Below are 17819 nucleotides of genomic sequence, written 5' to 3'. Positions count from 1 at the left end.
GTTATCGCAATAAATGTAGGTATCTGTAGAAAGTCCTGAAGATCCCCTTTTTCCAGCAGATGAGCTGTATGGCGTTGTTGGTGACAATTTAAAAAAGAATTTTGATGTCCGAGAGGTAAGAACATTAATAACTGGTTGGTTTAATTTGTTAAATTGGGTCCAACCCGTTAAAAATGATAATTGCAGTAAGTAAAATCTAATTTATACATTGCACATAGTTGAAATATGACTATATTGTAGAACATCCAATATTATAATACGCACTTTATTAAATCAATATAATTTTTTATGCTCCTTATTTCTCATACCTCTTCATATGATGACTGCGTGTGCTTTTTTGTTTAGTTAAAGGGCTTATTCACTTTGGGACATCCTCCCTTCTTTCCTGCCCCCCACCCCATTTAAAAAGTAGAGTAATTAAAATGCATAAATTTATCTGAGGTCAATAAAAAATTGTTTAATAAATTGAGTGACTAGACAGGAGATAATTAGTCGTCATTTATGAAGAATGGTTTCACCATGAGCATAGGAAGGGGTTCTTTACTGTAAGGGTGGTTAAAATGAGGTGGTGATGTTATCTTCACTATATTGATTGGATGCCTTAATCATGTTTCCCTCCTTTTTGAAGCTAGTTTAGCAACAGTCACACTGACGGTTTTGTGTTGTCTTCTTCTGGATCAACAACAATTGTAATTTAGGAAAGGTTGAACTTGATGAGCCTCTGTCTTTTTTTTTTTTTTTTTAATCTTTATAAACTATGAAAACTGCAGGAAGATAACGTCTGTCCAGTCCTCTCCCATAGATCTGAATAAATCTCCTCCGGTCAGCTCTATGGGAGAGGACTGAGTAGACTGTCCACCTGCACTTCAAGCTGACAGTGTGAAACGGATCTCAGTTTAAAGTAATGATAGGGCACGAGAGTGATGAGGATGGGAGCGGAGGATGTTCAGAGATGTACTTCCCATTTAAGATTGTGTAATAAACATATTAAAAAAATGTGAGAAGAATTTTTGCCATCTACAATAGTTTTGGTTTTTTTTTTTTTCAAACATTTTTGCATTATAATAATGCCATTCCAGCATTGAATATATTTATTCCATATGGCGAAGTCTGTGTTTCTATGCCTTATGTATTACAAACTATGCAAACTATTTAAACTGTTTTAAGTAGGTGTGAAAATATTTCGCTGCTTAATGCAATTCCAACAGGGCAAGGCTAATATGAAAATAATTAAAATAAAGCAAGATAAGCCCTGACGTCCCATGGCGTCATTCAGGATTAATGGAAGCGCTGCTTGAGCTCTCTTCAGACAGAGATGGTTTAGCTCGTATGAGATTCTCTCCCCACATCCCCGCTTCTGGCTAACTCACCCCTTATCTTATCCCCACTGTCTGCACCCTGGTTGAATACTTAAGAACAGAGAAAACAGTTGTCAGTGCTTCAAACCATTTGTAGACTTTACGTCTCGATTTTCTATTAGGTAAGGGTATGTATGGCCTGCAGGTGAATATTTCTATTAATATCACTGAGCTGTTAATTTTGTTTCTCAACACTTGCTGATGCTGTTAATTAAACTCTTTCAGACAGGAGGGAGCTGTTCCTGCGTATACACATCTAACATGACTTCAAAGTCATCCGTGTTAAAGTATTTTTTCAACCCCACAGTAGCAAAGTCAGTGATGATATCAATGTTCAAAATAAGTGTGTGAGATCTTTTATATGAAATGTTTGGAGCTATGTTTCCACAATTTGCAGGAGAATATAATAAATTACATTTAAAGATTGTCCCATTCTTTTTTTTTTTTTTTCCTCATTAACCTCTTTAAGTTGTTTAGCAGGGCTCCTCAGAGTGTCTGAAGGAGGAAACTCTTAGTGAATGTGTCTCTGTACGATCCCATAGCTTAATATAAGATGGTAAAAATGCACCAGTAATGAAACAGTGGTCATTTGATGTTCTGAAGAGTATAATTTAATAACTGATTGTTTGGCCACAACAACGTTTGACTGTAGTGAGATAATGAACATTATTGTGAGAGTTCAGAACATTTAAATGTATTTTTTGTATTCAAATAAAGTATGTGAAACTCCCACTGGTGTCACCATTATTTGATTCTTCCCTGCAGTGCTGACCCCATGCTGCTCTATTCAAGATACTTGCCCCCCTCCCCCCCCCCCCCCCCCCACACACACATCTCCTCCTATCATCCCAGCCAGAATACCTTTGCCATTGTATTCCCCTGCATCTTTCCTTCCTACCGTTGTATCTAATGTCATGTCAATTATCTCTAAGTGTTTTTTTAAATCTTTTTTTTTTATTATTTTTTATTAGTCTGGAGGCCATGCCAACAGTATCCTCCTTTCCCTCTAGCACTTGAAGCTCTATTAGAAACGTGCTCTGCTGTGATTGGTGGTCTAGCACCAGCAAGTTGCTGAACTACCTATAGAATTTGTGCTGCCCACTGTCACCGTTTACCAGTACCGGCAAGGCATTATAGGAGTGGCCGGTCTGTGATGTTGTTAGTTAGCAACATACTTATTATGATCATTAACATTTATTTGTATAGCACCAGCATATTCTGTAGAGTTTAACAATTGGGAAAGATCTCGCTACAGGAGAGCTTGAATTGAGCACACAGACTGAGAGAATGTTCTGCTGGCTACTGATTGTTTCTACATGGTGTCCGAAGCGCAGAGACATGGCTCAAGGTCTCCTTCGCATTGAACCTTTTTTTTTTGATGAGCACATTGCAGACAACTGGCTCGAGTATAAAAAGGAATGGGGAGTATACTGTATTGCTAGGCTATTAACCCTATTGTGTGTCTGTTTGTGTGTGTTAGAGAATTTAGACTGTAAGCTTTACTGCAGCAATGTACTTAATTCTGTGGCCAAATGCAAGAAATAAACTAAATATTGACTAGTTGTTTGGTTCAAAAGTGATGATATGCAGAACCTTGTAGGGGTGTTTTCACTTTTAAAGATGTGAACATTCCTATTCCTGCCATCTGTCAAACTGTCATACAAAGCTTCTACGTACATGCGTTTCAAGAAGCACAACAGGGTTGGGAAATTGTGTATGTTCTCTTTGGACCAAATGGGCGCATGTGATGAAACGAGGGGTTAACATTAACCCACCATCAATGGGCCTCATTACGCACAAAGTATGGACTTTGGTCAGAATACTTTTTACTCCTTTTGTCCTCTAGCGCCCCAGGTTTCAGGAGATGCAGGTACAAGTCATGTTAAATAAAGGCTAAGCACACTGGAACCTGCTCTTCTTCCCCACGGATTACCCATTCTTTTTAAACTTTATAATCTTCATCATCAATCTATTTATATAGCGCCAGCACATTGTGTAGCACTTAACAACATCATCATCATCATCATCATCATTTATTTATATAGCGCCAACTTATTCCGTAGCGCTTTACAATTGGGGACAAACATAATAAACTAATAAACAAACTGGGTAAAACAGACAAAGAGGTGAGAAGGCCCTGCTCGCAAGCTTACAATCTATGGGACAATGAGAGATTGACACATGAGGTTAAGTCTACATTTTGCATTTTGGCCCAGCCAGACTGCAAAGGTAAAAGTTAACATTTGGGATATTGCTATTTTGTATAATGTAGGCTTAAACTGTATCTCCATGTAAATCAGCCATACATCTGCAAGATTGCTGTAGCTATCCTGGAGCGAGACCGATCCTGCTATGACTGATCCAAGCACAAACCTGTTCCATAGGTGTGCTCAGTGCTGGTTCTCACACTTGCTGGTAGTGGGACTGTGCACACAGATTGCTCCCTAATATATTTAGAAAGTGATAATAAGTCTGGAGCTCTGGATCTCAATAAAAGACTGGAAGGGTGTTCATTCAGCTAGGTTAACAGAGCTAAGTTAATCATTAGTGAGTAGGCTCCTTTGTTGAAAATTATTATGCATGCCTGTTATCTTCAGACAATACAATGATAAGTCATCACTATCAGTCGGCACTGCTGCCCTGTAGCTGGTACAAATGATATGGTTAAAAAACACCTACGCACAAGAGCTTGAATCAGCCACTACCGCGTTGGCACTCCCTTACTGTACATTGCCTACGTTCATTCACCTGTTCCCTCCCCCATTCCCTCTTCAAGTCGTAAGTGCCATTTGTGTTCAGATATGAATTGCGTGCAATTGCCTTCAGTGGAGCAAAGTCCGTTTCTGAGCATGCGCAGAACTATTTCATCCAATATACGGCACACAGAGAGACGTGCTGCCAAGGATACATCAGGCCCTGTAGCTCTGCATTTTTACTTTTTTTCACCCGTTTGTAATTTAACTCTCATATTATTGTACAGCTAAAATATTTGAAACCTATGTCCACATTTTTATAACGTATAATACTTCTCTTTTATAGGTCATTGCCAGGGTAGTGGATGGAAGCAAATTTGATGAATTCAAAGCGCTTTATGGAGATACTTTAGTAACAGGTACAACATTAAGTAGGAAGAACTGCCCTGTGACTTGTATTATAAACTATATATATTTTATATATTTGTTAATTGCATATAGAATAGCACTCATCTTCACCTACCTCACTTATACCTTTCCATCCTTCTGCCCTATAACATCATATGATAAACTTCAAACTGTAGTTTATTGAGATTTTTATCGGTAATCCTTCATCCACTATCTTCAGCAGGCCCCTAACTACACCAGTCTGAGCATCTAGGACAAATTATTGAATCCCCCCTCCCCCCGCAGCACTTTATGCCGGTGAACTGATAAGTTTTGCCTGATTTTAACATTGCCTGTTCAATTTACGATCAACGTGCAATTCCTACGTTCAGTACACTGCCAGAACTGAAAATGAAACCTCAATAAACTATTCACTTCTGTTCATGAAGTGTCTGGAACTGTTTCCAGTACTCCTCCCAAATCTTATTCACCACAGTGGTCTTTCCCCAGTACATTATGTCTTTCCCTCAGTTTGTTATCACCAGAGCCACTCTTAGGTGTGACAGATCAGTGAGCTGAGCAGTCTTCATCACTTTAGCTCCTGACAGTCATCCCCCTACAGAGAGCCTGGTCTCAGTCATTGACGGCTCATTCTCTACTTATGATAAATAAATCATAGGGTAACCGGCCCTGCCCAGCATTTTATACATTATCCTGGGCATTATGACCTGCTACTTGCTTCATTAATATGGGAGCCACATCTGTGCTTGGAGCACCTACTACAATTTACTTTATATCCCTTATTGTTTCAGCAGTTTCCATCATTATGGTATTGCAATATGTAGCTGTAATTATAGACAAAGGAAAAAAAATTCAGTGAAGAAGTGTGTTGTGTGTAGTCCGCAAACTAAACCTTAAAATTCCCTTATTAAATACAATTCCTCTTTTAATGATTTTGTGTATCTCTGTTACTAAAATGTTGATTTAATTTTCGTTTTCAAGGTTTTGCCAGAATATTTGGTTATCCAGTTGGTATTATTGGAAACAATGGTGTCCTTTTCTCAGAATCTGCGAAAAAGGCAAGTACCCAGCAGATATAAAGCTTACGTGTCAAGTCTACAGTGCTGACTTAAAGTGGACTGTAACCTCTAATTGTCTCTGCTTAATTGTGCTTAGCAGAGGGTAATGTACATGCTAATCATGCTTTTATGTCATCCCTCAGTACACCCTGAGAACCTAACTAGGTGTTTGCCTGCCCTCTGCCATATCTTGAGTGCTTTCTGGATATGGTCTCGTCCTAATGATGTAATAACCCACCTCCAATGGTTTCACACACATCTCTTACCACAAGTCAAGCATATTCTAAGATGGTTATTACACTTCAGTAAGACAGGACAGCTCAGAGAAAAAATAGAGGGAGTGTAGGGAAGAGAAGGGAATCAGTGGCAACTGTACTGAATGGTGAGCTCTGCTGACAGGCTAACTAGCACCATTATAGGAAGTAGGTAAAGTCCAGTATATTTTTATATACTCATCCCTCAATTTTTAAATTAGGCAAAAACAGATGGAAAATTAAAAAAACAAAAGTCCTTTTAAATTTTGTTTTCCACACAGTTACGAGCTAATATATATACGGTCACAAAATGATTGTTCAGGAAGAAGCTCATATACAATTTAAACATGTTTCAGTTGTGTGGTGGATTGCAATCAATATACAACATTTTCAATTTTATTATCTTTATTAGTTTTCATAATATAAGGTTATTAACCTTAGTTCTGGGTGTATAACATAGTTTTCATACTGCTTGTTTGTGTTTTACTGTTTGCCTTCTGAAATATAGATTTCACAGCAAAAAAGAGAATTTATCTTCTTACAAAAGTCTTATTTTTTTCCCATCCGGTCTGTATAATTTTACTTTGCTACCTGTCACCTTGTCAGTTTGGAGACTATTCCATGTTCCCCCATCCTGCCCAGCTTTCCTTTACAGCCTTTCTTTTGTCTTGTTAGTTTTGTGAACAATGCTACAGCCAATTCTATGTGCCTATCTGAAAGATTCTATGTTGCCACACCTCTAACCTGTATCCAATTTTTACCAGGAAGAAATACATTAATATAATCTTCATTTTCATTGTCCGTGGAGATAAAGGTTTAGGGATACACTAGGCAACAATGAATACAACTTAGATGTTATTTACTTGCATTACATAACATTAAAGCAGTTAGACTAAGATAGGACTGTGTGTTATTGGGCAAGTTATTCTAGGATTGAGTGGTACAGAAGTTACCCAACTTTGGGACAATGGATTAATTGTGTACATATAAGCCACAGATGCACAACCACAAGGCCACTTTTTACTTCCTGAAGAAAGTAGGATAAATAAAGAGGCACTGGGGAGGCCAGGACAGAAATACAGTGGGACGCTGGACACTACTGTAGTATCTGTCCTGCCCGGTGTCTCGCTGTGCCCGCTGTCGAGGTGGACACACAGTCTCCACCCCCTAAGACCCAGCCATTCATCAGTGATTCACTGCAAGACAGGTAATTATTGTGCAGGAGATATGTGCTACAGGTGATGGGGGTAATAATTATATACAGAGGTGAATGGGTGGGGCAATTGTTACAGGGGGCATAGGGCGCCCCCGCTATGTAATTTGATGACACCCCTTAAGTGACAGGAACACGCTCCCAACAGGGGGAACTCTGCTGCTTTGCTCCAGCGCGCACACACACACACCTTAGCTAAAATAACAAAAGCGGTAATTCTCTAACTAAAGAGCGTTTTTGTCTGTTGCATGGCTCAAGTCTCCAGGGTTCTGGACAGTTCAGGACACAATGTAATGTGACTAGCCCTTAGATGAGTAATAGTATGTGACAAAGCAATAGAGGGAATGTGCTCTTGACAATGTCACCCTACTTATGGTGCTGCTTTGTTCAATGGACAGCTGTTCCATACACGCACTGAAACTCTTATATATAAGTGTGCCCTTTTACTGGAAATTCAATTTGCCACTAGCAAGTTCATCTGCCAGGTCTATCAATTTATAGTGCACCTATTTTATAATAAATGAATTGTCTCACAAGTCCCTACAGCTGGGACTAGCTTCTAATCTTTAACCCATTGAGGATACTTCCCGACATTTCAAATGGCAAAAATCACACTAATATTTTTTCCGCAGTTATAGAGCCGCGCACACATTGGAAGGCTCTCAGGTACACAGTCACATAAAACACCATACTTATCTACATTACATTGATAAAAACACAAGACAATAAATTAAAAAAATATGCAGTGTATGTTGTAACATATACTTTGGAAACCGGTGGATGATGATTTATTTATAGACTTCAGTTAAGTTTAATCAAGGATTAAAGGAATTACAGGGTGAGGCTGGTGGAGGAGACATGTATAAAAGGAAGGTGGGAAATTAATTACAGTGGTGGACGGCAGGAGAATGTATGGGGGAATTCAGTCCAGAGGGAGGTGCCGCCATGTGTCTCCGGAAATAGTCTACGGAGACGCATCGCGGTAAAGTTTTCTCTTAAATCTCCGCTCATTTTCCCTCGCGTCCCTTAGAGATGCATGAAGCAAATGAGCGGAGATCCTGTACCATATTGACCTGCCTGGTGATTTCCTGTGGAACATCGCTAGCAAACGACCCCCCCACCCATGTATGTATGTATGTATGTATGTATGTATGTATGTATGTATGTATGTATTACAGCTAATGAAGTGGTCTAAAGTTAACATCAGACTAATGACAATTATTTCAGCATAAAAAAAATATTTCATGCTCTAGTGGTACGTCTATTATTCCTTTATAATACACAAGTTTCCTAATGAACACTGATGTGTTGACAGGAGAACTCACTGATAATAAGCAATGACATCAGAACTCACCACCTAAAGATATCATGTATATAACTGGTGTTGTAAAATGTATTTTCTGTTCATTGTTTGTCACTATGTTTTTATCAGATTTTTTTTTATCTGCATTATGTTGTGAGAAAGGGAAGGAATTTAAAAAAAAAAAAATGTTTTCAGTAGGGGATTTTTTTTTTCTCTAATTAAAATAATAAATAGAAAGAGGATGCCTTTCATGGCTGACCATGCTATAAATGTATATCGGTCATACCTATGAGTATAATCACTTAACTTCACTAGGGTAATCCTATAGATGGGGGTGGAGGAGTGTAATAAAGAAAAGGAGTTTGTAATGAATGTAACGGTGACGTAATTGAAACGGGACAGATATATTGTCTGTATTTCATTTACAGGGCACACATTTCATTCAGTTGTGCTGTCAAAGAAACATTCCCCTCCTCTTCTTGCAGAATATTACCGGTGAGTATTGTGCATCATCCTGCCACTTATTTTCTTACATTACAAACGCTGCATGTTTACTAATTGCTAGTCAGGTTATTCAATAACCATATTTTGTTATCTATCCAGAAGAAATGTCATTTCTGTTATGGAAGTGGGATTTTTTACGCTAAATCACATCTAAAAAACTTTAAACTTGGGTCTTTGAATACGTAGAAGAATTAGTGACTCACCTTTGTCTTTTGTGATCATCATCATTATTTTCTTCTTTGCTTTTTTTTTATTTTATAGGATAATATTAATCCCAATACACCGGGACAACAAACCACTGTAATTCTTAGGGCATATTTTATGTTACTTGCAATGTAATCTGCATTTTTAATTTAGCAACTAACATCATGGACCTGATTCATTAAGGATTTTAAATTAAGAAGTTTCTTATTTCAGTCTCCTGGACAAAACCATGTTACAATGCAAGGGGTGCAAATTAGTTTTCTGTTTTGCACATAAGTTAAATACTGACAGTTTTTTCATGTATCACACAAATACTTGATAACTTATTTGTACACTGAAATGTAAAGTTGATATTTGTGTGCTACATGAAAAAACAGTCAGTATTTAACTTATGTGCAAAACAGAATAGTAATTTGCACCCCTTGCATTGTAACATGGTTTTGTCCAGGAGACTTAAATAAGAAACTTCTTAAGTTAAGATCCTTAATGAATCAGGCCCCATAACTTCATCTATTGAATGATCATCTCTGCTGAACTCTCTAATCCCTCAATTGCCAATATAACATGTAACTAGCACTCCTTCTTTGTCTATTTTTATATTTGCAAATAAGCAGTGAAACAGACTTGATTCAACCCTATCTAAACAAAACTCTCTGACGAGCTCCAAATAATAGTTGGGGACAAGAGGCTTCAAGAGGCCATGTTGAAATGAGTTCTAGTTCCATTAAATTGAAGCTGCTCATTGATGACATTTGTAAAAATCTGAGACATATCTTTTAAAACTGCCCAGATGTATAAATAGGATATTGTTGTCTGGGCACTGTAAATTTCTCAGTGTTTTTAAAAATGATTCATAGTAAGTGAATGTGATTAGTGCTTGTTATTTTAGGTACTTTAAAATTATAGCCAAATAAATATAAGGAGAGATGCATCTTCATTCTGTCTTAATTTAAAGATGTAAACACAGTGTTACCAAGTTGCAACAATGTAAGGTAGCTATCTACTACTAAGCTAGTACACGGGGTAAAGGTGAAGGAAGAACAAAAGAAAACATTATTTTGGATCCCAGGACTTGTCAACTTACGATTTGATGCGTTTGAAAGTAGTGGTTTGGTAGAACAGGATATCATACATAAGCCTAGAGGGAATGGCGTCCCATAGTGGCCACAAATTTAGAATATTTGTGTTGCCTTTACAGAGAAAAACAACTGGCACTATAAGGATAATAAGTGAACAATCTACTATTAGAATAATAAACAAATGTATGGTCCCAGCTCAAGGAAAGTGTCACGGGAATGCCTAAAAACCAAGGACAACATGAAAAACATATGTAAGCCTTTAACGTCACACACAAGTAACAAGCTTGCAGTGTTTTAGCATAATACATTAGTATGATGTCTCCCGTGTATGACTGTGATAACAGAGCTATTCCCTTGTTATAACCTTTATCATGACTGTGGATATTTCTGTTTTTGTGTCTGGTTTAGAGTGACTGTACGGTATTTATAAGACCACCCCCCCCCTACACCCTTGCACCCCTTTCTAGTATTGGGTAGAATGCCCCTTTGAACCCAGAACAGCTTGAATTCTTCATGTCATGGATTTAACAAGGTGCTGGAAGCCTTCCTTACAGATTCTGTTCATGTTGATGTGACTGCATCATGCAGTTGCTGCAGATTTGTTGCCTACACATTCATGCTGCAAATTTACCGTCCTACCACATCCTAAAGGTGCTGTATTAAGTTCTGGTACTATAGAGGCATTTGGAGTACACTGACCTCATTGTCAAGTTCCTGGAACCAGCTTGAGATGATGTGTACTTTGTGACATAGTACATTATCCTGCTGGAAGTAGCCATAACAAGATGGAAAGACTGTGGCCATAATTAAATGCACATAGTCAGCAACAATACTCTGGTAGGTTGTGATATTTAAGCAAAGCTCAATTGGTAATTGGACAAGACTAGATTCACCGCAGCATCATACCATCTCCACCAGCCTACCTAGTGACACAACGCAGGATAGATCCATGGCTTGATGTTGTTTATGCCACATTCCAACATCTAAATATCTTAGCAGAAATCGAGATTCATCAGACCATGCAACGTTTTTTTCAATTTCCAAGTGTCCAGTTTTGGTGAGCCCACGACCGCTGGAGCTGCAATTTCCTGTTCTTATAGCGGTGATGTCCAGCCGCACATTGCTTGAATTGAATAGGCCCCAATGAGATTTACTCAAGGTCACAGGGAGCCAATACTGTGATTCAAACCAGTAATTCCAGTTGGTGTCACTCTTATTCTTCAGTCTATGCACTTAACCATAAAGCTACTCTTCCTATGTTATACTGTTTTTATGCTTGTTGCATTTAGGACATGCATACAAAAAATGTTGATTGACATCTGGATATAGATGAAGTAGAGATCATAAAAAATTATATTCACATAATTAACAAAGTTACATCATAAATTAAATCTTAAACTGATCGGTTTCAGGTTTTATGGTTGGCCGTGATTATGAAGCAGGGGGAATAGCAAAAGATGGAGCCAAAATGGTGACAGCTGTGTCCTGTGCCAATGTACCAAAAATCACTGTAATCATTGGAGGTTCTTATGGAGCCGGGAACTATGGAATGTGTGGCAGAGCTTACAGGTCAGTGTTCTTTATTGACAAACTAGAGACAGCTGATATAGTGTCTCTCTAAATTGTGTACACCAACGGTGACAAACAGTATGCAAGATATTACAGAGCAAGTACAAATTCCAAAAGAACTGTTTAAGGTATCCCTATATTACGTTTACATAGAAACATAGAATTTGATAACAAACCACTTGCCCCATCTAGTCTGCCCAGTTTTTAACCTATGGTAACCTCAAACCCTACTCGATCCTTAGTTCTTTGTAAGGAAATCCCTATGTCTGTCCCTGGCATGTTTTAAATTGCTGTACTGTATTAGCCCACAGTTTGTTTTTGTATTTTTACAACAAACTTTGTACACTGTCTTATATTGGTACAATCCCAAGTGTATCCGTCTACTATACTGTACAGAGAGACGTTCTCCTGGTGTTGTATGTATGCAATGAGCAACTTCTAAAGAATCTTCTAAGTAAACTAATTTGCTCTGACAAGGTGACCTGGAACTGTGTTCACCCTACTCTACATGATATCAGAATATCTTTTTAGGTTCGTTTTATTTTTAAGAGCAAATTATTGACTGTACTATGTACTAAGGGTAGCTCATTTCAATAAGGAAGTATAGGTACATTATATACAACATGTTATTGAGGTCTCTGCCTGCTTTTTCGTAACATATTATGGGGCATATTCAGTTAGCAATCAACATCGCGGCTACGCGCAGCTGCACATTTTTTATGTTAATACGGTACCACAACATCGTGGTTTTTCCTTCGCAACCCTATGGAGGGAGGTAACGTGGAGCGCCTTCGGATGCGTTCTGGAGTCACTTATATGTGATGTGATACAATTACTTCCTCAATTTATTTAAAAAGATGTGTGGTCAGAGAATAAATATGAGGAGTAAGAGGACTTGGAACATGTTCTCACAGAGAAAATTCAGTAGCTTCCAGCTCTCATGGTGTTCTGCTGAAGTTATAGGTAGACATTTTAGTACCCGTTAGTATGGATAACCCTGAGCTGTAATGGTCATTTCAGAGCTAAACTCAGTATCTGAACTGTCAGCAGCCAGTGCATCTAATATGGTGCAAAGTACCAGAGAACAGTCAATGTTGAGCCTCACACTGCAGATTTGATCAAAAACCTACAGCAACTCCCACAAATACCCTCTTCCCTATCCGGTCACAAGTAATAACTTGTTCTCAGCAGCAGTGTTGGATATCTGGTGAGACTTTGGCCAAGGGTCTTGGAGCGAGTGTGTCTGTGAGATCTTTACCCAAGAGCTACAGAGCATGGCCCCAGGCCCAAGCACAGTACTTTATCTCTAGCCGCCGGTGTGCCCTCAATATCTTTGGCACCTCACGTCCTTTCCTCTTATAAACCTGCAAAGTAACTTTTATAGTCCATCTCACAGGCATGTTTTTGGAAGGAGCTTGACCTTGCTTGGGCCAAGTATAAAGAGATTATATGTTGTTCTGACATTCTTTGTTCTGGAGAGATACACAGATAGTGCTCTGATCAGATCCAATCTATGTAGTGCTTTGTATCTCTGGGAGGATCTGCTCTCGCACAATGTTCATCTACCAAACCAGCAGTGTAGAAAGTCCAGTTATGTAAAAATATCAGTTTCTGACGTTTGTAGTCCATTAAGATCATGACATGTTGTTGTTGTTGTTGTTGTTGTTGTTGTTTTCATATGATTCATTTTGCTATACTGACATATTATGCTGCTTGTTCTTGCTGACATTTCTTCCTGACACAACTTGTTATTTTTACTAAATGTTACTGTAATCTTTCTGAATATGTGTATATAAACCTGCATTTACCCATTAACCCATTGATTTTGATGGTATTAAAATAAGTCTTATTTACAGATATCTTTACATTTTTGTAACAAACTTTGTTTTTTTTTTTATTTTTTAAACATGATCTTATTTTCAGATTTGTCCCTTTATTTCAGCCCAAGGTTTCTTTACATGTGGCCAAATGCTCGTATATCAGTAATGGGTGGGGAACAAGCTGCTACAGTATTGGCTACAATCGCTAAAGACCAGAAAGCAAGAGAAGGGAAGTCAGTAAGTCTGTCCATATTTCTAATAACTATGATCGTTCATATCCTCTTGCTGTATTTGTTATTCCATGCTGCATGTTTATACATAACAGTGTAGATGTATAAAGATAAAACACTCTATGGCAGTGGTTCCCAAACTGGGTGCCGTGGCTCCCTAGGGTGCCACGGCGACCTCCATGGGGTGCCGTGGTCAGGGCTGGTGTTAAGCAAGGCGGGTGACTACTTGGTAATTATTTTGGCTTAGGGGTGCCTTGAAAAAATTATAGAGACCCTAAGGGTGCCTTGAACTAAGAAAGTTTGGGATCCACTGCTCTATGGCTTCACAGCTTTCTTGCTTTAACTCACTTGGTTCACAGATTAGCTCTAATTAGAAAGATCATCATGCTTTCACCACTAAAGTGAATAGGGATTAGCTGCCATGTCTTCACCATTTATTTTATCCATCAATGGGGGAGATTCAATTGCCGGCGATGTGGCGCACGGACATTGCTGGCAATTACGATAAAAATCTCTGCTCATTTTCCCTCACACCTCTATGGGGTGCAAGAAAAAATGAGCAGAGATTTCTGTCGCGGCTAATTGAATCTCCCCCAATATGTGTCTTATTCTGATAGTTATTTAATTTATATGGATAATAAGTCTGTGATATCCTTTAAAGAAATGGAGATTTGATCCTCACATACTAACCATCACACATCAAATGTGTGAATAGGTGCAAAACTGCTGCGAGGTGGTATAGACTACAAATAAACTACAGTAGAGAACTTCACACACTAAGAACATGGTAAGCACAATAGAAAAATGTACACTAAGCTCTGCAAGTCTGAATACAAATGAGGCTCTTCATGCACATTTACAAATAGGGATCTCATTCTGATGGGTACCGACATGAACAGTTCCCTGTTCCAGAAAAACGTACTTTTCTAATTTGTCTACACACTACCGATACATCTATGGATAGATGGGTGGGGCGTTAGGCCAAAAGAAAAAGGCACTCGCAACCCTCAAAATAATACCTAGTACAGGAGCAAACATCAAACACTTGGAACGTCTTGCAGGGTTTATTATGAATACATTTCCTATTGTGCTTAGTATGTTTTTATTGTTTTGAAGGTTTGTATTTTATACAACTGGTCACAGCAGTGTAGCTCCTTTCCATACGTATGATGAACCAGGGCATACACCTTGCACAAGCTCCAGAGCTGCCTTCTGTAGTTTAGTCTTTAGCCATTATATTATAATATATTTTAATAAGTTTCCTTATGCTCCATTGATTTCTAGTTAACTGGTAGCCCATATTCTCAACGATGGTGACCAACAAAATAGCTTCACCCACTACGTGTATGATTTAATTAACATAGTCATGAGTGAGATCGGTTTGGTAGCATTTTACTGAGACATTTTGGGTTATTTTGTTCATCAAAAGGAAAACAAAATATTTGGTGTTTCATGTATTTTATCCCTTAGTGGTCCTTCGTAGTTTGTCCATAGTTACTGTTTTTAAAAACATGTGATGTCTTGACCTTTAATAAATGAACAAGTGCATTACCAGTAGTATGAAAGCCCAGGCAGATTGTCTATAGGGTATTATAAAACTCACAAAATTCGTTCACAATTTCCATGGGGTCATAGTGAGTTATGGATCCAGAATTTTTTATTCTTGAATTTGTCTATCAGACAGAGGGCTCTTTTTTTTTTATAGTTACTGTTACGCAATTAGCGCAACCCCACTTTGTGTGATAATGGTGGGGCAAGGAACCGGTGTCATTGATGGTCCTACCAACAGACCATGTTAAAATGTCAACAGTGAAAATGTCTATAGTCATAATGTCTACATGTTCATAAGGTTGACATGGTTAAAATGTCTATTGGGTTGTAAAGTGGACAGTCAAAATATCAACATAAATCACTAGCGCTTTGTTAATAAATCAATACTGCTGGCTGCACACAGGCTGGTCCAGCCAACCAGGATCAGTCCCGCACATGGGAGGAGGCAGTGTCTTAAGCTGGTAACACGTGCTGTATCGGCTCGATATCGGGCAACTGTGACGTTATCACACAGTATGGGGCCCCATGTCCTCTGTCGTAGCACAGCCCCTTCATCACTTCTGTAGCAGTATATTCCAACACATTACTTACCTAAACACCACACCGTGAGACTTAGTAGTACAGTGACAGTCAGGCATCAAATCAGAATGAAGCTAATTCGAGCTGATTTTCTGCCAGACCTCACTGACAGATGGGCGTGTCTCATTACGACTGGAGGGCGGGACTGGGAGTGCAGCTACTGTGGGACAGATACAGGTCCCTGAGATGCGAGGACAGAGATACTAAGTGGTGTCTTAGTGTACATGGTCTCTGTATCTATCTTGCTTCACATAGGCTACAAAAGATAAAGTAAATATATTACATGAGAGAAAAAGAACCCTTTCTGCTATTGATGCCATAGCATAGATGACTTGTAGAGCGATTAGAATGGATATTACATTCTTAATGTACATATATAGAATTCACATTTCCTCGACTTTTATACAGTATCACATTTAGGGGTCTGTTTAACAAGTGGGGTTGTCACAAAATCCCGGCAAAAAGCTCTCGCCACTTTTTATTTTGAATTTATCAAATGGTTAACTCTGGTGAAATCATGGATTTCACCCGCATTAAGATAATTACCAGCACTTCCTGCTGTCCCTATAGACCTCTATGGGAACAGTAGCTTTAGGTAGTTTATTATGCTATGAAAAGCTTTTGTTTTCATAGCCAAGTAACACCATCTCAGGAAGCATTACAGGTCATTTTCAATGAGATCCAGCTGAAGCCTCTGGATCCTGGTTTCTCTATTTGCTGACATTAGGCTGCTGGTGATCAGAAAAAAGTATTTGTTTAGGAGGTGGTTCAACGCCGGAGCACCCCTGGCATCGTAAATTGCAGCAGTGCTTCTTTATGCAACGCATTTTGCAGCGATACATATTGATGCCTACAACACTGAGGTCATAAATAGACCCCTTAAATCCAATGTATATGTAAAAAAAAAACAACAAAAAAAAAGGTTTAAAATAGGTGAAGTTCCAGGAAGAAGTGAATGGGAACTCTGGAGCAGTTTAGTAGAATGTTTTGTTAATTAGTAGTGTTAAGTCACTACTGCAGATAGCACAGTGGTTAGCATTGCTGCCTACTGCCATGGGGTCATGGGTTTCATTCCGACCATATCTGTGTAGACACTTGTATGTTATTTCCAAATTTGCGTGGGTTTTCTGGTTTCCTCACACACTCCAAATACATACTGGTAGATATTGTGTGTATCGGTGTGGAATTTAGACTGTGGGCTCCAATGGAGCAGGGACTGAGGTGAGTGATCCCATATTCTCTCTACAGAGCCGCTATATAAATAAACAGTAATAATATTTGCCAGTGGTATAAATGCCTTTTGTGCCTCCCCACCCTGTAAATACTGAGATGATACCTTTTTCCTTTCTGGTATCTTTATACATCTAAAACATTGATTTGTGACATCGTTATTAGAACATGTAATAAAATCACACTGGTTTGTCAAGATTTGAAAGTAATGTGATTTATTTTGTTCTCATTTTGATCAGGTCAGATTAGCCTTCATGCCAATTCATTAATTTGAAAATGTTATTGTTTGCCCTGTGGTCATGTATCCTAAGACACTGAATATTGCTTATGCTTGGCTATGCATGGCGTTTCCCAGCTTACCAGTATGTTTTTATACATTTTTTTTCAGTCTTATATCATTACATATAGATATTTAACATTGTCTTTGTTGGCCAGTTTAGTATCTGTATCTTTTAGATTACTAAGGTGTCTTCTTACTTAGCTGTGTGGCTTTGCCACTCTACACCTGACCAACTCCTTTCTTTACTAGAACACAAAAAAAACTGGCGCAAAGGATATATGGTAATGAATCAAAAAAAGGGTATTAAGTTTCTCAGTACCTGCAGGTGAAAGAAGACCAGGGAGGTCTTATTGGATGCACAACTAAAAACAGGGAGACAACAGCGCTGGACACTGGAAACACTTATACCACTGGGCATAGACTGTGAGATTGTATATGAATAAATATATTTATTAATAAAACATGCATCAAAATATAACACATATG

General features: G+C 38.4%; 1 protein-coding gene across 1 annotated transcript in view; it reads left to right on the top strand.

Moving 5' to 3' along the window:
- MCCC2 (methylcrotonyl-CoA carboxylase subunit 2) overlaps positions 1-17819 on the top strand; it is a 57833-nt gene that overhangs the window by 32197 nt on the left and 7817 nt on the right. The window contains exons 10-15 of the mRNA XM_075180014.1: positions 20-115; positions 4398-4470; positions 5441-5517; positions 8716-8782; positions 11487-11643; positions 13586-13700. Of these exons, the coding sequence (XP_075036115.1) occupies positions 20-115; positions 4398-4470; positions 5441-5517; positions 8716-8782; positions 11487-11643; positions 13586-13700 (585 nt within the window). The remainder of the gene's footprint in view (positions 1-19; positions 116-4397; positions 4471-5440; positions 5518-8715; positions 8783-11486; positions 11644-13585; positions 13701-17819) is intronic.

The sequence above is a fragment of the Mixophyes fleayi genome, chromosome 1 (genome assembly GCF_038048845.1).
Source record: "Mixophyes fleayi isolate aMixFle1 chromosome 1, aMixFle1.hap1, whole genome shotgun sequence".
Taxonomy (NCBI): domain Eukaryota; kingdom Metazoa; phylum Chordata; class Amphibia; order Anura; family Limnodynastidae; genus Mixophyes; species Mixophyes fleayi.
Note: the sequence above shows the minus strand (reverse complement) of the source record. Positions and strands in the feature narration are given on the sequence as shown.